The 23253-nt window shown below is 65.0% G+C and overlaps 1 protein-coding gene across 1 annotated transcript; it reads left to right on the plus strand.

Annotated features, from left to right (window-relative positions):
- The first annotated feature begins 1748 nt into the window (after positions 1-1748).
- On the plus strand, positions 1749-22065 carry COL6A1 (collagen type VI alpha 1 chain). The gene is given in 36 exon segments (XM_082654441.1): positions 1749-1992; positions 2514-2643; positions 4193-4393; positions 4861-5020; positions 5175-5303; positions 5400-5420; positions 5554-5574; positions 5648-5692; positions 6501-6554; positions 7104-7148; positions 7250-7276; positions 7469-7495; positions 7592-7636; positions 7925-7978; positions 8175-8237; positions 8997-9059; positions 9156-9209; positions 9298-9333; positions 9589-9651; positions 11181-11243; positions 15165-15227; positions 15908-15970; positions 16089-16139; positions 16259-16294; positions 16651-16713; positions 16910-16975; positions 17506-17541; positions 18147-18183; positions 18370-18400; positions 18402-18588; positions 18591-18770; positions 19049-19158; positions 19325-19508; positions 19606-19786; positions 20574-20603; positions 20733-22065. Coding segments are annotated over 36 exon segments (3339 nt in total). The 5' UTR covers positions 1749-1895; the 3' UTR covers positions 21356-22065.
- The last annotated feature ends 1188 nt before the right edge of the window (positions 22066-23253 follow it).

A 23253-nucleotide genomic window follows, 5' to 3' on the forward strand; every position in this document is an offset into this window, starting at 1 on the left:
GCAGCCTCGGGCCAAGTATCTCCCTGGGGCCCCTCCCCTCTCATGCCCTTCCCCCAGAGGGCTCCAGGGCTCCACGCCAAGCAGGCGCCCTCATGGTCCCTGGAGTGCTGTGGAGAAAGGCTCGCTCCCCGAAGGCCGATCTGGGACATCGGATGAGTGACGCCCCGCCCCCGGGGAGGGGCCAGCAAGGCCCACGGTGGGAGGGAGAGGAAGAGAAAGGGGCCCCTGGCTGCCCATCCTGTCTCTTCTCCACAAGCAGAGGGGGCGCTGCAGAGCCAGGCACCCTAACTTCCTCCCTTGCACCCTGGCCGACGGCCCCGTAGGGCAGCTATGCTGTCTGCCCGGCTCCCGGGAGCCCTGCAGGGGTGGGTCTGAGGCCTGGCCTGGGCCTCGGGGCTGTGGGGATGTTGACCCTGCCAGGGCCGGCGCACCCCTCGGGACTACCTCGCCCGGCGCTGCCGGCTGGGAAGTGTGGGTGTCCCTGTGCCCCCCTCACACCCGCATCCTCACTGCCCAGCGGTGTCCGCGAATGGACCCTCCCGTCCCACAATCGGCCAGAGGCCCGAGCACGACTGTCCCTGTTTCTCCCCATTTCACAGACAAGCTGAGTCCAGAACCGCCCGGCAGCTGGGCCCCTGCTGTGGGGAGTCACGGCTCAGGGTTTCACACAACAAATTCCGATTTCATCTCCAAAACCTGCGAGAACATTAGTGCTGCCGCCTCTGCAGCTAAAACAGCTCAGACCTGGAGAGACCACGTGAGCAGGTAACAGCCTTGCGCGAGGGGCCAAGCCCCCTTGTCTGACCCTGGGTGCCCTGCACCCAACCCCAAAGCACAGAGAGAACTGCCCACAGCACGGCCTGGGTGAGACCAGTGGCAAGTAAAAGTACCCCCACGGTTAGCTCACAGAAGATTCAGAACGTACGTACGGGGAAAACACTGGAAGAAGTCCCACAGCAACCACCGAGAGGTATAATTCCCGAAGGGTTTCTCAAAACTCCTTTACTGTGGTTATACGACTTCGGCGTGTCTTTAAACTATAAAACATTTCGGCTGATGTTAGACAAATGGTAACAGCTCCAGCTCTGGGAAAGATCTTCTAGAATGTTCTCTGGGGCAGGGGTGGGCCTGGCCACATCTGGAGCCCACCCCTGCAGGGCCCCGGGGTCGGGGGTCTTCACATCTGTCCTCAGAAGCAGGGTCTCACCCTCCTCTTTCTGTGTCTCTGTCTCTCTGTCTATATATGTATTTATATAAAACAAATGCACGTATAGTTATTGTTCTGACTGCGTTTTCCCAGAGTAAAAAATGAAATAGTCTTTCGTCAATATGTATTTGACTAAACGGTGAAGAGATATTTCTCCGAAGCCTCGGAAGTCAGACAGATCAATGGATTTGAGGTGTTTACACAAACGGCACCGTGATTTGTAGAAACTGGTGAGCGAGTGGACAGGCAAACAGGCCGATCACTCCCACATGAAGGCTGGAAACAAAACGCCTCGGGGAAATTCGTCTCAGGGCTCGCGTCCTCTTCAGACTTCTTCAAGCTGACTTAGCAGGAGACCTGTAAGCAAATAAAAAACTCCCCACAAGCCAGGGAGGTAAATCCTTTCGCGAGTGGCGTCCGGGGCTCAGAGCGGCTTGGGGGGGGGGCGTGAGTGACTCGCCCAGAGCGGAGCTGGGAGAGACCCCGCCTCCCTGGCCGCTGGGCCCCCGCCCCAGCCCCTCCCCCGCTCCTCCCTCCACCCTCCCTCCCTCCTGGGCTGAAACTCTGGCCGAAGGAGAGCAGAGACAGCTCTCTCTCTCTCTCTCTCTCTCTCTCTCTCTCTCTCTGGCCACCGCCGCCTGCCTCCTGCCCCCTGCCCCCGCTCCATGGTGACCCGCAGGCCGGTGACATGAGTCTGCCCCGTGTTCTGCTCGCCCTGCTGCTGCAGGCCTGCTGGGCCACCGCGCAGGACGATGCGGCAGCCTCGAGGGCCATCGCCTTCCAAGGTGAGTGGACTTGCCGCGTCTGGGACTCTGGCCTCGGCTGCCGGGCGAGGCCGGCCTGGACCAGACGTATCAGTTGTGATGCCCCAATGGGACCCCAGCCCCTTCCCTTGCTGCCCGAGCGCTCAGATGCTGCGCGGCTGGCGCCGGACCCGACAGGAGGAGGCTGAGCCGGGGCTCAGCCCGCAAGCTCCCTGAGCGCCTGTCCCCGCGGGTGCTGCCCCCTCTCTGCCTCTCAGCTCCTTTTGATTCCTTGCTGGTGGTCAGTCAAGAAACACGGTCACCTGTCCCCACCCTCCCCCCGTTCTGAAGGTCATGCCCCTGGTAGTTTTAAATTCAACTTGGAAACGCGGTGAGAAAACGACCTCAGCTGTGGTGAAGGGCGGACTCCTCGCCCTTCCGGGAGGGTGGGAGTCTGAGTTGCCGCAGGGGTGCTGGCCGGGGAGGCAGCTGGTGGAGGACGCACCTGGGGAAGGTGGGCGCAGGGCGTGAGCTGCAGGCCTCTCCTCCGGTTCCCGGCCCAGACTGCCCCGTGGACCTGTTTTTCGTGCTGGACACCTCTGAGAGCGTGGCGTTGAGGCTTAAGCCCTACGGGGCTCTGGTGGACAAGGTCAAGGCCTTCACCAAGCGCTTCATCGACAACCTGAACGACAGGTAGGACCTCCGTCCTCTCGGGGCCGGCCTGCCTGGTGTCACCCTGCCGTGGCCCAGCAGGCAGAGCTGAGCCGCAACCTGCTCGGCTGGGTCTGCATCTGAGAAGGGTGGTGCCGGCCGGGCCTCTCGAGTCCCCTCCCCGAGTCTGAGTGGTCCAGACAGGCCAGGGAAAAGCTGAGCTTGAGATGGAGCAGGCCGGTCGGCCGGGAGGGCGGAAGGGGCAGTGCTGCTGCCTGGGCTCCGGGCCCCAAACCCCGAGGAGGAAACAGCTCCCCACCTCTACCACTGAGCGGGCGTGGGGAGCTGACCGAGGCCCTGTGGGTCCGCCCGGTGTCTGGAGGGGGTACTCCCCGCCAGCCACCGGGGCACCGACCACTGCCCAAGCGGACGGTCAGAGCCCACACCCCGGGCCCGAGGTCCCAGTGTCCCCCATGTCCAGAGTCCTGGTCGGAGGGGCCCCCAGCCCAGTCCTGGCTTTGGCAGCACCGTGCATCCACTCACTCACAGGGAAGCCCTGGGCAGTGGGTGTGGCCAAGCACAGGACACGCCTGCAGAGGGGCGGGTCAGGGCCACAGGGTGGGGGTGCGGCCAAGCACAGGACACGCCTGCAGAGGGGCGGGTCAGGGCCACAGGGTGGGGGTGTGGCCAAGCACAGGACACGCCTGCAGAGGGGCGGGTCAGGGCCACGGGGGGGGGGGGGCTCAGCTCAGACCAGGTTCCTCCCCCTCCCTCACCTGCACAGGCCCCACCCCTCCTCCCACCCTGTCCCTGCTGACCCACTCACCCACTGAGCAGCTGACCCAGGCGCCGAGCCTCCCACGCACCAGAAGGGGCCGCAGGGACAGAGGACAGGCCTGCCCAATGCAGGGACTGTGGGACTGAAGCCCCAGGCCTCCCGAAATGCCCGGGTTTATGAGGCCCAGGGAGGGCCCCGGTGTGGATGTGCCTCGGGGAGGGGGTGCCAGGGCAGCCCTGCAGCCCGTCGTCCCGCTCCAGGGGACTCTGGCCCTGTGCCTCAGTTCTCCCGCCTGTGAACTGGGGGCTCTTCCCGCTGTCGGCGTTGGTTCTCCGCAGGGGCATCCGTCACCCGTCTGCTGATGGGCTGCGGGCCTGGCCACCCCCGGAGACCATCGACTGAGGTGCCCGGGGCAGAGAGAGGAGGCCACTCAGTTCCAGGGGTCCCCACCAGTGTCCCTGCCCTGCCCACTGTCAGCGGCCCCACTGCTGTCCATGGAGGGTCTGCCCCCCACCCCGTGGCCCTGGAGCAGGGTCTCAGCACACAGCTCCTCGTCTGAGGCCCTGGAGAGCCGGGGACATGGTGGTCACTAGCTGGCCGCCCCCGCCCCGTGTGGCCCCCGGTGGCGGGACCCAGGGTCTTAGGGCCACTCGGGAAGCCCAGGCCAGGGCCCGCAGGCTCCTCCCTCTTGGGGCGAGACGGGACTGGCCATCTGTCCACCTGTGACGTGGTGGCAGTCCTGCCTTTGGATGGACGCAGTAGGGGAGCGGGCCTGGGTCTGGGGAGGGCCGCTCACCTCCGTGGGACCCGCAGGTACTACCGCTGTGACCGCAACCTGGTGTGGAACGCGGGCGCGCTGCACTACAGCGACGAGGTGGAGATCATCCGCGGGCTCACGCGCATGCCCGGCGGCCGGGACGCGCTCAAGAGCAGCGTGGACGCGGTCAAGTACTTCGGCAAAGGCACCTACACGGACTGCGCCATCAAGAAGGGGCTGGAGGAGCTGCTCGTGGGGTGAGCGCCCGCCTGCCGCACCTCCCTGATCGCAGCCTGGTCGGCCACACTCCAGGGCTGTCCAAGGTCCCCAGGACCAGTCCCGGTGGCCGAGGGGGTCGTGCTGCTGACCACCGCCCAGCCTGCCCCATGGCCGCCAGGGGCGCTCTCCACCCCTCTGTCCTTCCCTCCAGCGGCCCACTGTCGTCTCAACCACGGAAGGCAGAGGGGGCCTGAAATGAGATCCCACAGAGCTTTATTTCCTGTGTAATGTCCTTTCCTATGATCCCACTTGTGGCCGGATCAACACAGAGAAACAGGAAACGTTGCCTTGGGTCTGGGTCTCTCTCCAGGGTTTCTAGCCCCCTGACCCTTACCTCCAGTCTAGGGGTCTCAGCTCTGCGGTTCCAGTGGGGCCCTGAGCTGTCAGGGTCAGTGCTGGCCTGAGGGGCCCGGCTGGGTGGTCTCACCTCTCTCACCCCCTGCAGGGGCTCCCACCTGAAGGAGAACAAGTACCTGATCGTGGTGACTGATGGGCACCCGCTGGAGGGCTACAAGGAGCCGTGCGGGGGCCTGGAAGATGCTGTGAACGAGGCCAAGCACCTGGGCGTCAGAGTCTTCTCTGTGGCCATCACGCCCGACCACCTGGTAGGACCCCTGCCTACGCTGGGCGGGGGGTGGGGGAGCACAGGTACAGGCATGGCCTGAGGGACGGGGGGCTCCAGGGGAGCAGAGGTGGAGAGGGGCCCGGCGCTCCCACCGTCACCAACGTTCGCCCTTGTTCTGGTCGCATCCACGCCAGGAGCCACGTCTGAGCATCATCGCCACGGACCACACGTACAGGCGCAACTTCACGGCGGCCGACTGGGGGCAGAGCCGCGACGCGGAGGCCGTCATCAGCCAGACCATCGACACCATCACGGACATGATCGTGAGCGCGGCCCCGCCCTCCCCGCCGTGTCCAAGATGCCGGAAATCCCGCGCCTGGGAATGAAAACTAATTTGACTTTTCTCTTTCACTTTTCAGAAAAATAACGTGGAGCAAGTGGTAAGGCCCCCCCACCCCCTGCCCCGCACCATAGCGTCACCGGTGCCCGTTTGCCCGGCAGCAGGCTGAGCGCGGGCGGCCGGTGTGGCTGTGCCCGGGCTCTCTGACGTGTCCCCTGTCCCTTCCTCCGCAGTGCTGCTCCTTCGAGTGCCAGGTGAGTGTGCGAGCCCCGCCCCGGGCCCCCCGGCTCTGCCGCCTCGCGCTCACCGTTCTCTTGTGTCTTGCAGCCCGCCAGAGGACCTCCTGGGCTGCGGGGCGACCCCGGGTATGAGGTGCGTGGCCGCGTCCTGTCCGTGCTTTCCTCCTTGGGGTGGGGGGGAAGCCTGGGAGAAATGTCCCTGCTGCCTGGCACCCAGGTGTTAGGGATGCGCTGGACCCCAGGCAGCCGTCCTGAGCGCTCACCGCCCGCCTGCTGTGCTGAGCAGGTGCCCCAGCGCGGGAGAGAGTCCAGGCGCCGTGACCCCACGCCGATGCGGCGGCCACGGGCTGCCGTGGGGTGGGGCCCGCCGCTCCGGCCTCTTCCCCATGGGGGAGGGAGCGGCCTTTCTGGAGTGACCACCCCTGTGGCTTCGCTGCTGGAGGCGAACCCTCCATGGGACGGGTGAACATGGCCCAAGGCCACGACTGCTTCGTGCGGAGGTTTTGGAGAACAAAGTTAGTTCCCAGTATTCACAACCTGGGATCTTGCTTGTGAAAGTCCACATTTTTGGCTTTTCCTAGAAAGTGTCAGGTGCAGTAGCCGTGGAGCCACACGGCTACCTCCTCCGGGGGGCTTCTGCGCCCCACCCACCCCGCCCGCCCCAGCAGCAAGAATGGGCGGAGAGAAAAGATTCAGGGGTCACTCCAGCCGGCGCCGGGCAGCCCCAGGGCCCGGTGGGGTGTGTGGGAGGGGAGCGTGGACCTGACCACGCAGGTCCCAGGATGGACCACGAGAAAGGTGCCTGAAAATCACATGAACACTAGGGACCGGATGGAATAGCTTTTTGGACCTTTTTTGTTCGCAAGTAGAGGGTCCTTCTCACCAGCTTTTTAGAAATAAATGGAATTTGTCGTCTAACCTTGATCTGCTCTGTATTCCAGGGAGAAAGAGGGAAGCCAGGGCTCCCGGGAGAGAAAGGAGACGCCGGAGACCCCGTGAGTGCCGAGCCCTGACCGGGGGATGGGGGCGCTGAGAAGTCCGAGCCCAGGGAACTGGGCTGCGGAAGCTTCCAGAAGGATGGCTGGCTTCTGAGCACCATCGCCATGTGGCCTGACCCTCAGAGGACACGGCCCTCGTGGTGGCGAGGACCAGGGCGCACACGGCATAGCCGTCCTTCCAGCAGCCCCCGCCCGGGAAGACCCCCCGTGCCCCTCAGGCGCCCCCACAGGCCCACCTGCTCTCAGAAGGCGGGGGCAGGGGGCGGCCAGCAAAGTCCCAGGGCCTCTGCTTCAGCCACGGCCAGTTTCCCCTCCCCCGTGGCCCCGTGGGGGGCTCTGGGCCTCCGCCTCTCTGGAGCTCCGCTGAGAGCCCCCGGGAGGGGTGGGTGAGGCCTTCATAGCAGGGCGCTTCTCAGACGCAGGTCAGTGGTCAGCCAGCCAGGTCTCTCCAGCTGACCGGGCCTGAGTAGCGTGGAGAGCAAGCGGGTTGGATGGGGGCTGCCCCTGCCCCCAGGGGTGTCTAACCCACCCCTTCCTCTGTTGCAGGGAAGGCCTGGGGACCTCGGACCCGTCGGCTACCAGGGCATGAAGGTGCGTCTCCCCCTCCTCTACCACAGCCTTTCCTGGGGCCTCAGGGCATCCGGCCTGGGGCGCCCCTCACAGCCCCCTTCCCTCCTCTGTTTGCTGTCTAGGGAGAAAAAGGGAGCCGAGGGGAGAAGGTGAGTGACGTGAGACTTTGGGGGGTGTCCCTCGGGGCACAGAGCGGCCCCCTACTCTGGACAGGGACGATGCTGCCTGTTCCCGGCGTGGCTGGGCTGCGATGAGCTGGGTGGTGGGGAGGCGCCCTCCTTGGGGACCTCGCCCCATGATGGGGAGACCAAACCTCTCACCCTTCCTTCCTGTCTCCTCAGGGCTCCAGGGGACCCAAGGGCTACAAGGTGAGTGTGGCCGGAGGGGCATGGCCGGTGGGGACACTTCCCTGTGGGGTGCGGTCTGACCTTGGTCTGACCTTCTTTGGTTTTTGCACTTTGCAGGGCGAGAAGGGGAAGCGTGGCGTGGACGGCGTGGATGGCATGAAGGTCACCCTCAGCTGGGGGAGGGCTGGAGGCGGGGCCCGTGTTTCAGGAAGGGACGGTGGGCAAGGCTGGCCACCCCAGGGCCGGTGGGTGGGGAGGGGTCTCATGTGTGGCCACCCCTGGGCAGCATGAAAGGCAGGAGACGTTTCCTGCCAAGCCCCAGGTCCCAGTGGACCCCAAGCCACCTGGCCAAGCTCAGAGCTCCTTCTGCCGGGTGGGGCTTTCTTGGGAAGCGGGTGGATGGGCCAGTGCTGAAAGGCTTGATCACCGAACCCGCCTTCCTCCTTGCAGGGGGAGACGGGGTACCCTGGCCTGCCAGGCTGCAAGGGCTCGCCCGGATTCGATGTAAGTCGCTTTCTCTCACCGACATTTTAAGACTAAGTCGTCAAGAGTGGAGTTGCCTCAGCCCTCCTGCTGACACACTAAGAAGTCGCACGGGCCACACCACGTGCAGACCTGCCCTTCTGGCTCGTCGCTCACGTGTGTGCAGCCCAGTGGCTGCGGTTTCAGAATGTGGTCTGACTCTGCGTCCTCTCCCCAGGGCATCCAAGGACCCCTTGGGCCCAAGGGCGACGCGGGTGCCTTCGGACTGAAAGGAGGGAAGGTCAGTGACTCAAGCCCGCGGCAGGCCAGGCTGGGGCTTTACGACCCACCGAGCGTTGAGCAGAAATTCCTCCTGGAAGCAGGTTCTCGCCCCTAGTCTGGGGGCCAGGCCCCACCGCCCATGGGGGATGAGGCCTCGCCATTGCCCTTCCTGGGGCCGCCAGGGCTGGGGTGGGGGGCCCTCCGCCCCGGGAAGTGCTGGTCCCTGAGCCTCGGACACGTCCTGTCCCCACCACACCAGCCGCCCCTGCTCATCCGTCTGGGGCCTCTCTGGTTACCTCAGGAATGTCCACGTAGCCTGCAGCCCGCGGGTCAGCCCAGAATCGATCTGCTCACGGGAAATCTAAACTCAAGAATAAACAGGGTGGCGCTGATGCTGCAGTGGGCAGAGCAGTGAGGCATGAGGACTTCACGTTTTGAGTCTAATTCAAATCTGCTGCTGGGAAAGTTGGAGCAGTAACACGAACTCCGCCCCAAACGCGTCCTAGCAACGCACATGTCCTGGAGTGTGGGCCGAGGTCCCCAGCCTGGCAACAGTGGGCATCCACTCATGAGGGCCGGGCTGGCCCCTGTGGTGGCGGCATTTGAACCGAGGAGGCGGGTTTTGTGCAGAGATGTGGGTGTCTGGGGAGGGTCCTCTGTGTCCGAGGTTCCTGCAGTCAGTCAGGGACGGCGGCCTGAAGCAGGGCCAGCGTAGGGTCACTGGCCCCCAGGACGGTTGGGCGTGGCCTCCTGAAGGCTGAGCCTTGCATCTTTCCAGGGTGAGCCTGGAGCAGACGGGGAGCCTGGGAGGCCAGGGAACACGGGGCCCCCCGGAGACGAGGTGAGTATGCACACAGCCCCCCGATACAGCGGGGTGGCGCCGGCCCTGGGAGGGGCCGCAGGGTCAAGGACAGACGGTCTTCACTGTTGTCCCCAGGGTGAGCCTGGAGCACCTGGTCCCCTGGGAGAGAAGGGAGAAGCCGGCGACGAGGTAGGAGCCCCTCGTCCTCCTGATGCCCGAGCCTCAAGCAGAGTTCCTGACGCAAACTAACACTCGTGTTCATTCCTCTTAATCCCAGGGAAACGCGGGACCAGATGGACCCCCCGGAGAGAGGGTGAGTGGAGGTGTCCTGGGCCTCACCACTTAGTGGCAGACGTGGACGGTGTGACCAGCCCTGTGGTCCCAGGTGGACAGACCCCGGGGAGTGTGCTGGAGCCAATGGGACCCCAGTCTCTGAAGGACGGGGCGTGAGACGGAGGGACTGCAAGTCCTGGTATCTGCTGGGGCGCCAGGCCCTGTGCCCAGGCCTCGAGCCCCAGCCTGCACCGTCAGGGCTGCAGCCTCACCGCCCTCTGCTGCCTCCACACAGGGCGGCCCTGGGGAAAGAGGACCACGGGGGACCCCAGGCGCGCGGGGCCCGAGAGGAGACCTGGTGAGTCACTGTTCCTAAAGCTGGGACCCCATCCCCTGGGGGCAGAGACCGGGGCCAGGCCAGGGTCAGGCCATCAGAATCACAGGACACGCCACCGAGGCCCTCTGGCCCCTAGATGTGGGCAACCCACGCCCTCGCCTCCTATTTCCCAAATATACCCCCCGACACACACTTCTTGTGCGGGAAATGCGGCAGCTCCTGCCCTCGGGCCCCGCCCAGACCTCCAAGCTGCGTGGCCCCGGGTCACCTCCAGGGCCTGGGAGGCAAGGTGAGCTGGGTGGGGCTTCTCCACTCACCACGGATGACCAGGGAGCAGCCCCCTGAAACCTCACCCAGGCACGCCGTGGAAGCACGTCCTCTGCACTGTGGCTGCCACCTTCGTGCCGGCTGGCCGTCTGGCTCCACGGGCTTTCCCTGAGCTGCGCTTATTCCTTAGCTTGGCCTTTATTTAGCTGCCCAACTTCACACTTTCGCAGCTGACTCAGCAAGCCCCGCCCGCTGCACATCTGGGCTCTTCCCCCCAGAGCTCCTAAACGTTTCGCAGACGGAGCCTCTTCTGCAGCTGTCTTCTTCCGGGGACGGTTTCCCTTTGTTAAAACTTCAAGAGCAGGAATGTTGGAAACAGCTCAGGGGCTGCTGCTTGCTCACCTCCAAGGCCCAGCGGCTTCGCCGTCAGGGGCCACGCTGGACTTCGTCTGCCACGTGGTTAAGTGGGAAAGTCTGGCGGGACCCAGAGCGTGGGCACCGAGTCACACTCTGCCCGGTTGGAGAGGAGAGCAGGCCTCACCCTATGGCTCCGGGGTTAGGAGGCAAGGACGCTGAGCCCCAGGCCTCAGATGCGGCTGGCCCCCTCCCTGCTGGAGATGCAGGCGCCGCCGCTCCCCGTCCGCAAGAACGGGGTGCTTCTCCAGGCTGTGCTGTCCCCTGGGGTGACACTCGGACGTAGGGGCAAATGCTTCTCCTCCAGATGCGTGTCCAAGGCATCCCGATGGGGAGAGTGAGTTTAGCCAAGTCCAAGGTCAGGGGAAGAGAGGTTTGTCTTTCTGACCCCGACCCCGGGCCCCCCAGAACCCCACGCCCCCCCCAGGCAGGGGTGGGGAAGGACAGCAAAGCAGGGACGATGTAGCTTTGACCCCCTTTCAGAGCCCAGTGCTTCAGGTCAGGAAACAGGACTGAAGGCCAGGCTGTGCCTCCCGGAGGTGCCTTGGACAAAGGGGGGTGGAGGTATGCTCAGCCCCACACAGCTCTGGGGCCCGAGGCCAGGTGGACGATGAGATGCCTCCCGGCCTCGGGGGGGCTGCTGGCCCCTTGTCGTGGCCCCTTGAAAGCACAAGTCACCTGATGGCCAGGCACGTGGCCACGTTGTGGGAAACACGTGGGCAAGCGTGAAAAGGAAGGACGAGGCCGGCCCACAGCAGACGGTGGCCCTTCCTGGCTGTGTGGGAGCTGCCGGGCCCCTGGCCTCGCCTGGTGGCCACCCGGGGCGGCTGCCCTCTTCCATCTCCACCTCAGCGGCTTTTCCTCTCCAGGGTGAAGCTGGACCCCAAGGTGACCAGGGACGAGAAGGCCCCATTGGCATCCCCGGAGACCCGGTAGGAAGCCCGGCTGCCGGGGGGCAGGGGGGGAGCTGCTGCCGGTTCGGATCAGCTCACAGATTTAGGGGGAGGTCCCTAGGGGGAGGTCCCTTTTCTCTTCCCACCTGGGGTGCCTCCTGCAGGGGCAAGGCCTGGAGACCTTGGGATGTCTGGGGTCGGGTGGGGGGCCAGGGTGGCTGGTGCAGATTGGTGAGCTGGGCCCAGTGCTCCCAGGGGAGGCCTGTCTCAGGGTGGGCGCCTGCCAGGGTGCAGCCCTGAGTGTGCAGAGCCCCGTGCTGCCCCCAGCGCTGCCCTCAGGGTGAGGAAGGGCGCCCTGGCCCGGCTGGTGCTGGGGGAGGGCAGTGGGCTTGGAGGCCGGGCTGGGGCATGAGGGGGCAGGGCGGGCAGCAGCGGGGGCGTGCTGGAGTCGGGGCACCCTGGGGACCCCCTGGCCTGGCGGAGCGGGGTCACAGGGGACTGAGCCCAGACAGAGGCACCCCACATTGGAGACAGGGTATGTGAGCCTCTCTCAGTGTTTGGAGCCCAGAGGTGAGATCCTGGCTGGAAATTGATTTGGGAGTGTTGGTGCACAGAAGGTTCTAGAATTCCTGGATGTGACCTTCTAGAGGCCATGCTGGGGATGAGGAGGACAGTGGAGGCCTGAGGAAGCCGCGGGCTGGGTGGAAGGAGGGGGCGGGGGACAGGCAGGAGGCTGTGAGCGGCTGGGGGAGAGGCACAGGTGAGACGACCCTCCCCAGGGAGCATCATGCCCGCCGCTGCTCTCAGCCCATCTTCTCCAGACCCCGGCCCGGGGCCAGCCACGGGGGTCCACGAGTGGAGGGTGGGGACAGGATGCACGCAGAGGCGAGGCAGTTTGGGAGGCAGTCTGCACTGGGCAGGCCTCGGCCAGAGGGACACCGCTGGTGGCCAGCGCATCCTGGCAGAGGTCAGCAGGGCCTGCTCGAGCTCTGGCCCTGGGGGAGCTCCCTGGGGGAGAACAGGAAGGGGGGCACACAGCCTGGTGCTGCCCTTGTTATTGGGGTGCTGGCCATCCAGTGGGGAGACAGACCACACGTAGTGAACACGTAGCAAGCTGACCTATGTGCGTGGTGAGGACGCCTGGCTGCAGAGGTAGGTCCCGCAAGGCCCTCGACCCCGCCCACCGCCTCCCGCGGGGTGAGGGCTGCCCCAGGGGCCCCTGCGATTCGGGGTGCTGCCGGCTGGGCGTCGGCCGGCTCTGCCACTGACCTGCCTTGCGGCCTGTTCCTTGGCGCCCTCGGAAGGGCCTACTTCCTGCCCCTTCTCGTCCCCATTGACTGTAACGAGATTGTCTGCAGTATTTTGCTTTACAGAAAAATACTGTAGGGAGTCCCCTGGTGGCCTAGCGGTTAGGATGCTGGGCTTTCACTGCCATGGTCCGGGTTCAATCCCTGGTAGGGGAAATAAGACCCCACAAGCTGCACGGCATAACCAAAAAAAAAGGAAAAATACTGTCATAAATATCAACATCCATCTGCCGTTCAGTCAGCCCATCTGTCCATCTGTCCATCTGTCCATTCATCCATCCACCTCTATCCGTCCATCCATCCACCATCTATGTACATGTGTGCATCTATCCCTCTATCCATCCACCCATCTGTCATCTGTCTATTCATCTATCACATACATATCTGTGGATATATGTACCCATCCGTCTATCCATCCGTCTACCCACCCAGCCGTCCATCCATCCATCCACCCTGAAGAGCTTCCCAGGCTATGTCCAGAATGTAAGTTCTTAGCAGCAACATTTCTCAGCCCCAGTGGTGTGTGTGTGAGCTAATATTTGCCAAATAATCCTACCTACTTCTCTGTCTGGCCCCCAAGAGTGTAAAAGAGGACGGCTCCCACACCTTTGCCAGGACGAGCTATGATCAGACTCCTGCCGTGAGCCTTCTCTCCCCTCTTGCTTTGACTGTTCGTGGGTTTACGGGCCAAGCGCGGTCTCTGCCGGGCTGTTGAGGCAGCTCTTCATTTCCCACCGGCGTCTGTGTTTCCCACGTTGATGGCGGGGGGCTCCATCCATGGTGCAGACGTTTTGTCAGTTGTCATCTGCGTCCTGACCTTGTCTATGGTACCCTGTGGTTGAGGATGTCCTGCTCGTTTACAGAGATTTACAGATGTGCTCACGCCTTTTAGTGTCTTTTTTGCTTACGTCTTTGATCTGTCTGGAGTAGAGACTGAGGGGCTGGAAGAGAGGTGAGCTTGGCCTGCTTGGCTTTTTCGGCGAACGGCCAGCCCGTTGTCACAACACACGTAACCGCAGTCTTTCCTGCTGGTTAAAACGCACTTCCATCATGTTTAAACCCCCTCACCTACGTGTGCCTCTTTCTGGTCTGGCTGTCGCACACCCCTCCTCTTTCCATTTCCACCCAGTTCCCATGACTGTAACTCATGTGGCCTCAGGCGGGCTGGGCCTGCTGCCTGGGCGGCTTCCTGGGCCCCTGCCTGGGCCCCTGACTTTCCTGGACAGGAACCAAGGAGCAGTAACTGCTCCTGGCCGGTGCTGCCAGGACAAGCTGCCCGTATGATGCAGGTCTTCCCTGTGGCACCTTCAGGAGGTCATTCGAGACTCTGAAGGCACGAAGCTCTAAAAGCAGAACCGACACGGGTTCATGGGACCATCCCAGCAGCATCAGTTTTCAGTCATGATAGTCACTGCAAAGAAAAGGAAACGACCAAGAACGTGGGGAGAGAGGGAGGCCCCACCCCAGGCGGTGGGGACCCCGGGCGCTGCTGGGGGCGGCTGCCCCCTTTGGGAGGGGGCCCTGTGTCCCCCCAGCCCGTGAGCGACCGGAGACGGTCCCCTCCCGACCCGTGGCTCCCGGCCAAGGAGGCGCTTGGTCACCTGGACATTCGACTTCCGGGCCTCCAGGCTCTGGCTCGTGTGCCCGGCCCTCCCAACCCCACCACGGACCCGCGACCGACTCCAGGCCCAGCAGGAGGCCGGCTCCGACCCCAGGGTCCATGCAGAGAGTTCTGGGAAATGTGTTTTCCCAAATCGCAGGACAAGGCAGTGGAGAAACAGAGGACAGGGTCCCATCGTCCCGTGGCAGGCCCAGCCGTCCGGCCTCGCCCGTCCCACGTCCCACCGCGGTGGGCGGCCGGTCCCACCTGCGAGGGTGCCAGCTGCCCACAGGAGCTCCGCCCGAGTTTGGTCTTTCTGTGTCTTAGGCAGGCCCTTGAGTCCCAGTTTCCCAGGAGGTGCTACCCGGGACCAGGAGGTGCCGCTTTTCTTGCCCCGAGGCAGGTCTCGGGGCCCCAGGCTGACCCCCTGAGCCCCCGTGTCCCCGTGGCCAGCATGCAGGGAGCGTGATGCTGGTGCTGGCCAGGGCGCACAACCGCGCCAGCTCCCGGGCCGTGGCCACGGCCGGCCCCCTGCCCGGTGTGGGGCGGCAGCGCGGCAGCAGCTCCTGGCCGGATAACGGGCGTCGTGCACGTTTGTGACGGGAGGGCAGCCAGCAGAGAACTCGTGAGAAGCGCCGCCTCGTGACGGGGCCCAGGGGATGGGCCTCTGAGTCCAGGGTCCCGTTGGCAGGGCCCAGGGGATGGGCCTCTGAGTCCAGGGTCCCGTTGGCGGGGCCCAGGGGATGGGCCTCTGAGTCCAGGGTCCCGTTGGCGGGGCCCAGGGGATGGGCCTCTGAGTGCAGGGTCCTGTTGGCGGGGCCCAGGGGGGCAGGCGGGCCAGCAGCCCCCTGAGTGACACACGCTTGCCCTCCTCGCTGGGGCTTGGCTGGGGGCATCTGCGCAGTGCTCAGGGGACCGAGAGCCTGGCCCCGGGAATGCAGGGGTCACCTCCAGAGAGGGACGGGGATAGAGCAGCCAGCAAGTGCGGGGTCTGGGGCCTGGGCGGCTCCTCTGGGGCAGAGGGGGACCGATGGCTGTGTCCTCTCTCTGCAGGGTGAGGCTGGCCCCACTGGACCGAAAGGATACCGCGGCGACGAGGGGCCTCCAGGGCCCGAGGTGAGGAGCCCTCCCCGCCCCCCATCCTAGGAGGGGCCAGCCCTGGACCCAGACCCCATCCCGTACCCAGCGCTTCCTTAGGAGATCCCCCAGGCTCCTTACCTGTTAAAACTGTTTCATTTCACCTCACAGTATATGTGACTCTTAGAACATTTAGAAAATGAAGAAAACTACAAAAAGAAATCTAAAACACCCCCCAGAGATAAACAACATGAAGAGTTTGGCTTTTTTCTTTCTTTGCATATTATGCCTTATAAATTTGACTTGGTAAGGTTTTTTTGTTTTTCTCATCATGAGCTCAAACCTTAACGATTTTTCAGCACGTTATTGACATGCTCCCGTTGGCCATGCCTGTAGCTCTATCTGCTGATTCCTCCACCCCCGCCGGATGGGCTCTCGGGTTTGAATTTCCTGCAGTGACCCCGTGGGTTTCTGTCCCTGTTCTGGTCACCTCCTCCTTGGGTCACTCCCTGGGTGGACCACTGGGCAGGTGTGGCCTCTAAGGCCCGAAGGTTACACGGCCCCCAGGATCATCGGTTTAAAAACCCTTCTTTTAGTCATTTCTGTGCTGCATGAAGACGTGTATTTTATTTAATTGTTCCTCTTTCCTCCAAGAGACTTTGTACCTCTGAGCCTGTGTGGCTCGCTGCCTGGTGTCCACTTCATTTTCTCCTCCTTAGGGCCCCGGAGGAGCCTCAGGGCCCCCAGGACCCCCCGGAGACCCCGGGCTGATGGGCGAAAGGGTGAGTGACGCAGGGCACAGGGCACAGCCCTGGTAGGGGGGCTGCCTGGGACCCCAGAGTCCAGAAGCGGCCGGCCTGGGCGAGTCCCACAGTGACTGGACACGGTCTGCTCTCCCAGGGTGAAGACGGCCCCCCTGGAAACGGCACCGAGGGCTTCCCCGGCTTCCCTGTGAGTGCCCCCCGACACCCCCTTTGGCCAGTCGGGCACACGGGCTCCGTGGCTGGGATTGCCCCTCGTGGCCCCCCGCCATGTCAGAGCCCGGCATGACTGTCCTGCCTTCCCTGCAGGGCTATCCGGGCAGCAGGGGTCCTCCCGGGATAAATGTGAGTACACGCCCTTCCGCTCCGTCGGCCCCTGGAGCACACGTGCACGTTCAAGCACATCGCTCCCACACCTGAGCAAGCACACACGCGTGCAGAGGCACACACACGTGCAAACACTCACACACGTGCAGACGCACTGTCCCCCGCAGCCCAGCTGTCGCCGAGGCACCCCCACCTGCGTCTCCGTCTCTGGGAGCCCCGCCCGGCTCCGGGCGGGGTGCCCCTGCTGACACTTCCCTCAAGAGCCGAGGGCTCCACCGCACCCCCCAGAGCCCTGCCCTCCCCAGGAGCCCAGGCCCGCAGCACCCACCCCAGACCCTGGGCCCGGCTCCCCCTAACCACGTGCTCCCCTGCAGGGCACCAAAGGCTACCCTGGCCTCAAGGGAGACGAGGGAGAAGCCGGGGACCCCGGAGAGGACGTGAGTGCAGAGCCCACCGCATGCTGTGACATCCCGGGCCGGCCTCGGCCTCGAGGGCCCGGACCCGGAGGGCTGTGGTGGCTCCGAGGGCGGCTGAGGGTCCGGGGTCGAGGGTGCGGTGGGCAGGCTCGTAGCAGGGGGTCCAGGGGCTCCGGCCACGTGTGGCAGTGCCTGCAACACCGCGCTGTCTTTCCAGAACAATGACATTTCTCCCCGAGGCGCCAAAGGAGCAAAGGGCTACCGAGGCCCCGAAGGCCCCCCGGTGCGTTGGCGGGCGCGGGCAGGTGCCCCACCCAGAGGCTGCAGAGGCTGGGGTGTGGGGGCGGGAACCTGGGAGCCAGGCTCTGGGGAAGGGCTCGGGAGGCGGGGCTTCGGCAGGCAGGGTGACGGGGACGGGCAGTTTCGGGGTGGGGGCTTGAGCAGGCAGGGGTGGGCAGAGGAGGGGAGGGTGGGTCTCCAGGTGAGGCATGATGGTTGCAGCAGGGCCCGGGGCGGTGCCTGGATGAGGCTGGGCACCCTGCCCCTCGCGGTGGTGTCATTAGACCCACAGGGACACTCTGCCCTGGGCCGTGAGCACCCACAGACCACCAGGAAAGGGCACATTAGACAGTTGTCGCCCAGCGGAGGGAGGTAGCAGGTTCCCCAGCCCTTAACGTGCAGAAGCCTCAGCTGCCCCTAGTGTTCGGGGGGCCCTAAGTGGAGGTGGGGTCAGCCGAGGGCTCCCGTCAGACCTGCAGCCCAGGAATCGGGCAGGGCCCCAGCGTCCACCCTCTTCTGTCCTTTCTCTGACAGGGACCCCCAGGACACATAGGACCACCAGGGCCAGACGTAAGTGGGGTGTTTGTGAACATCCTTGGGGGCCAACTGCTCTGGCCCAGGATCCTGTGAGGGTGGGGAGCTGTGACAGCAGCAGGGAGCCGTGATGGCGATGGGGGGGGGACACGTGATGGCCACAGGGGGGCACATGGTGGCCGTGGGGGTGTGATGGCCGCAGGAGACATGTGATCGCCATAGAGGCACATGATGGCCATGGGGGGCATGCAATGGCCACTGGGGGGACACGTGGTGGCCATAGGGGAACATACGAAGCCGGGGGGGGCACATTATGGCCGCAGGGTGGACATCTTATGGCCACGGGGAGACACGTCTTTGCCCCCACAGGAACATGTGATGGCCACGGGGGGCGGAACGTATGGCCACATGTCAGGGACCACATCAGGTGCTCATGCCTGCAGGCAGGGTCCTCACAGGCAGAGCAGGGCACACCATGAGAAGGGAGACACCCTGCCCAGCCCAGCCCCTCTGTGGTCCCAGCTGTGGTCCCAGGGGATGGGGACCTGGAAGGCTGGCCTCACCCCAGAGCCTGGGGCAGCCCTGGAGGGGTCACAGCAGGGCCTGTTCTGTCTCATGGGAGTGTCTCACCCCCTCCCCAGGAATGCGAGATTTTGGACATCATCATGAAAATGTGCTGTGAGTATCTCCACCTTTGAGTAACTGTCCTAACTAGAAGGAGTGTCCTGCCACGGTGCCGGCCGGGGTGAGGCAGGCAGGCGGGCAGGCGTATGCCCACCCACGAGAGTCCTGGTGGGCCGGGGAGGGCTGGCTGGAGGGTTTAGTCTAAACGACCACGTAATTTCCTCTTTCTCCTCTTCCCAGCTTGCTGTGGTGAGTGTCACTCTTCACCTGGTGTTTCTAGCTTTCGAGTGGACTGACCCCGTGGGGGGTGGAGCCCCTCGCCCACACTCCCGCAGCCCCGGGGTGCTGGCCCACCTCGTCCTCTCCCCGCTCACTCACACAAGCAGGCACGGGGGGACGGGAGTTCTCCCGGTGCCCCCGGGTCCTCGAGGCCCTGCCCCTCGGGCTGCCCTGCTCTGGGAGGGGTCCTGGGAGGGGCCCCGAGGCTGAGCCCGCCACCGCCCACAGAGTGCCAGTGCGGCCCCATCGACATCCTGTTCGTGCTGGACAGCTCCGAGAGCATCGGCCTGCAGAACTTCGAGATCTCCAAGGACTTCATCGTCAAGGTCATCGACCGGCTGAGCAGGGACGAGCTGGTCAAGGTGAGGTGCCCAGGCCTCGCTCGAGGACGGAGCTTCCCAGGAGGGGTCTGTCCTGACACCAGAGTGGAAGGGCCGGGCGCTAGGGGCCATGGGACGGACGCTTTGCTTCTCGAAAGCCGAAGCCCCCAGCCCACCAGAGCATGAGAGTCACCCCGGGGGCCCGGGGGCCGGTCCAGCCTGGGACAGGTGGTGGGTGGAAGGGCGGCCCAGGAGGGGCATGGGCGCCTCGGGGGCCCTGGTGGGGGCCGCTCCCGACCGCGGCTCCCGTCCCCGTGCAGTTTGAGCCCGGGCAGTCGCACGCAGGCGTGGTGCAGTACAGCCACAACCAGATGCAGGAGCACGTGGACCTGCGGGACCCCAACATCAGGACCACCCAGGACCTCAAGGAGTGAGTGCGGCTGCTCGGAGCCGGCCGACGCACGGGGCCCCAGCGGCCCCCGCAGCCCTGCCCCAGCCCCGCCCCAGTCCCGCCCCCACTGAGGGCGGCGCCGTGGCCCCACCCCCAGCCCTGCTCCAGCCCCGCCCCCACTGAGGGCGGCGCCGTGGCCCCACAGAGCCATCAAGAAGCTGCGCTGGATGGGCGGAGGCACCTTCACAGGCGAGGCTCTGCAGTACACCCGGGACCGGCTGCTGCCGCCCACCCAGAACAACCGCATCGCCCTGGTCCTCACGGACGGCCGCTCGGACACCCAGAGGGACACCACCCCACTCAGCGTGCTCTGCGGCCCTGACATTCAGGTGGGGCGGCCTCCGTGTCTGCGCTGCCACCCTTGCGCTCTGGGGCTCGGGGGACTGTCCCCACCGGGGGCCACGCCAACACTGCCCCTCCCCCCAGGTGGTCTCCGTGGGCATCAAGGATGTGTTTGGCCTAGCCGCGGGCTCCGACCAGCTCAACGTCATCTCCTGCCAAGGCCTGGCGCCCCAGGGGCGGCCGGGCATCTCGCTGGTCAAGGAGAATTACGCAGAGCTGCTGGACGATGGCTTCCTGAAGAACGTCACCGCCCAGATCTGCATAGGTGGGCATGGGCAGGGCCCCCCTCGGCCCAGGCGTGTCCTGCTCTGCTCTCACGGTGACCCTCCGGCCATGGGAGCCACACACCCACGGCCAGCAGCACGCCTGCCGCCCCCCCAGCCGCTTCCCGCTCTTCCCCGAGGAGGCCGTGGCCTGGCTCCCTCGTGGTCCAGCGTCCTGGCTCCCTCGTGGCCCAGCGTCCACACGGGTGCCCCCCCCCCCGAGTGTGGGCTGCACCGCATCTCCTGCCCGTCGTCCTGGAGCCGTGAGCACACGTGTGTGCTGGGGTCTGAGGCTCGGCCGTGTTTGGCCTTGGAGTCTGAGGCCCCTCAGAGGTGCCTACGTAAGAACATACTTGCCATGTCCATCTGGGCCTGGCCCGGGGTCAGAGCTGAGTCCGTGGTGCAGACAGCTGGTCGGCAGCCAGAGAGAGCTGCAGGGTCAGACTCGGGACCCTAGCCCTCCCGGTGGGCACGTACTCAGCCTCGTCCAGGGACAGTGTGGCCCAGGCTCTGAGCTGCAGACCACCCTTCCTCCTCTCTGAGCCTTGGTTTCCCCATTCTGGGAAGGGGGGCTGCCTCACTGGGCTGGTGCCCGGGGGGCCATTCCGTCCCTCAAAGGCCCCTCTTGAACAAAGGACACCCCTCCTGGTGGGTGGAGGGGGCCAGCTGTTCAGGAACATCAGCTGTGCTTCCATGGAGATGCCAGCTGTCCTCTTGTTGGGGGGCTGCAGGTGGAACAGTGGTCTCTGAGATCGCTGGGTCCATGCTGTGGGGTTTTCTCTCTTACAGACAAGAAATGTCCAGATTACACCTGCCCAAGTGAGTACCGGGGGAGGGGGAGGGGCTCTCAGGGCGGGGCACCGGGTGAGGAGGGTCGAGAGGCCACAGGGCGGGTGGGGCCAGGCTCTCGGGGCCTCGCTGTGTGCTCATGGCCGCCCCTGCCCACAGTCACCTTCTCCTCCCCGACCGACATCACCATCCTGCTGGACGGCTCGGCCAGCGTGGGCAGCCACAACTTCGACACCTCCAAGCGCTTCGCCAAGCGGCTGGCCGAGCGCTTCCTGACGGCGGGCCAGACGGGCCCGGGCCAGGAGGTGCGCGTGGCGGTGGTGCAGTACAGCGGCACCGGGCAGCAGCGGCCGGAGCGTGCGGCGCTGCAGTTCGTACAGAACTATACCGTGCTGGCCAGCGCCCTGGACACCATGGACTTCTTCAACGATGCCACCGACGTCACCGACGCCCTGGGCTACGTGACCCGCTTCTACCGCGAGGCCTCGCCCGGCGCCGCCAAGAAGAGGCTGCTGCTCTTCTCCGACGGCAACTCGCAGGGCGCCACGGCGGCCACCATCGAGAAGGCCGTGCAGGAGGCCCAGCGGGCAGGCATCGAGATCTTCATGGTGGTGGTGGGCCCCCAGGTGAACGAGCCCCACGTGCGCGTCCTGGTCACCGGCAAGGCGGCCGAGTACGACGTGGCCTTCGGTGAACGCCACCTGTTCCGCGTGCCCAGCTACCAGGCGCTGCTGCGCGGCGTCTTCTACCAGACGGTGTCCAGGAAGGTGGCGCTGGGCTAGCAGCCGGGCCACCGCCGCTGAGACGGAGAGTGAGAAGGGGCCGGAAGGTTCCTGGCCCACCCGACTAGCCAGGCTTTTTAAGGAGAAGCTCGAAAGGCCGCGATTCAGCGCCCTGCGTTCTGCCAGCCCCTCTGAGCGGGGTGTTGCCGCCCCGACCCTGGGCTCTGCCGGCCCCTCCCGCCGCCCACCTGAACCCGCACCTGACTCGCGCTGCCGGTCAGGGTCCCCTAATCCCGAGTCAGAACCCCTAAGCCTGGTTTCTCTTTCCTTCCTGGGGTCAGCTGTCACCGCCTCCCCTCCCCCACTCCCTCGTAGCTTGACTTTCCTTCACGAAACACTCACGCCTAGAGTCAGGTCTCCCAGGGAGCTGCCTGAGCCCTGGTGAGCCGACACCTCCTCCCAAGGCTCTTGTCACTCACCCCCGGCCAGCAGAAACCGGACTCCTCGACCCCGTGTCCCAAAAACCCCAGAGCAAAGGTGCTATCCTGCCCCCAGCCCCAGCCCAGGACGCAGAGGCCTCGCCCCGCCACCCGGGGCAAAGTGATGCATTTCACCACAAACGAGCCAAAACTCTTTTCCTCAAGGAAGTGATCGGTTCTCCATTTTACTGAAGGCCTTCCTGGCACTTTAGTTTTACTTTTACTCCTTCCTGTGGGTTTTCTCAACGTGTCCATGTCGGCGACTTTTCCAAATAAAGGCTGTCACTCTCCTTTCCGCCGTCATCTGTCCGAGGAGTTAAACCCACTCGGCGTTTGCACTTTGCACCAACAGGAGGACTCAGCGGTGCTTGGGGCGCCCCACTCAGAGCCAGTAGAGGTGCCTCCCCCCTCTTCCAGGTCTGGGGCAGGAACTGGGAGGGGCCCTGACACCCTGGGCTGCAGAATCAGAAGTGGATTCAGTGGGGGAGGGCAGCTGGAAGAGCCAGTCGGCTCCAACAAGATAAATCCCCAAAGGGCCACAGCATCCCGGCATCAACCCCAGCTCTGGCCTTCTGGAGGGGCTGGCAGGTTTGGTCCTGGATTCAGGGCAGTAAGAGGGCCTCCCCCAGGAAGGCGGGGGCGGGGGGGCTGGGGGAGAGGGGCTGCAGCTGAAGAAGGAGGACAGGAGTCCGACGCCCTTTGGCATCGGGGTCAGGAGAGGCGGGTGGGGCCTCCGCGCAGGTCTAGTCATGGGGGACCTGGCTAGCGTCCTTGGGTGGGGCCCCCCGCGGGGCGACGGCACCCCACCCCAACCCCTCACGCAACGGGGCTGTGAGAGCCGAGCGCCGGGCCGCGGGGACTCTGGGGGGAGCGGCACCCATGTAGAGGAGGGGTCAGGAGTCTCCCTAGGGGCTCAACCCCTGCCTGATGTCACACTCAGCTCCATGGGAACCCAACAGCTGCTGGCGGTAAGTGTCCACTGCCCCGCTGTCACCAGAAGGAGCGTGGCCTGAGGGGTGACCCCTCAGCGGTGTGACCTTGAGCCAGTCACCTTCACCTCCGTGCCCTCAGCCGCAAATTGGGCTCGTAACAGGGACGCACCCACCCGAGGCCTCACCCTCTCACATCACACGCTTCTCTGTTTGGGGCCAAGGCAGCTCGAGCCCCCCGGACGTGGCCGCGGAGGGGAGGCTGAGGGCTTGCAGGAAAGGGCAGCTTTAGGGGAGCAAGCCTGGCCAGGGAGGGGGCGCCGGGGCTCCAGGAGCCTCTGCAGGACCCCCGCAGCCCCCACCAGGCTCAGGCTCCCTCCTGGGGACCCCGCGTCTGAGCCCAGGTCGGGGGGCCGAGGCATGGGTCTGGGGGCTCCCCCCACTCGCAGGCCTCCCCACCCCGCCTGGAGGTGGTCACCCCAGGGACCTCTTCCTGAAGGACAGTGAGAAATCAGAAACTTCCCCTTTAAGAGGACCGCGCCTTTAATCC

The sequence above is a fragment of the Grampus griseus genome (assembly GCF_964374135.1).
Source record: "Grampus griseus genome assembly, chromosome: 5".
NCBI classification, from domain to species: Eukaryota; Metazoa; Chordata; class Mammalia; order Artiodactyla; family Delphinidae; genus Grampus; species Grampus griseus.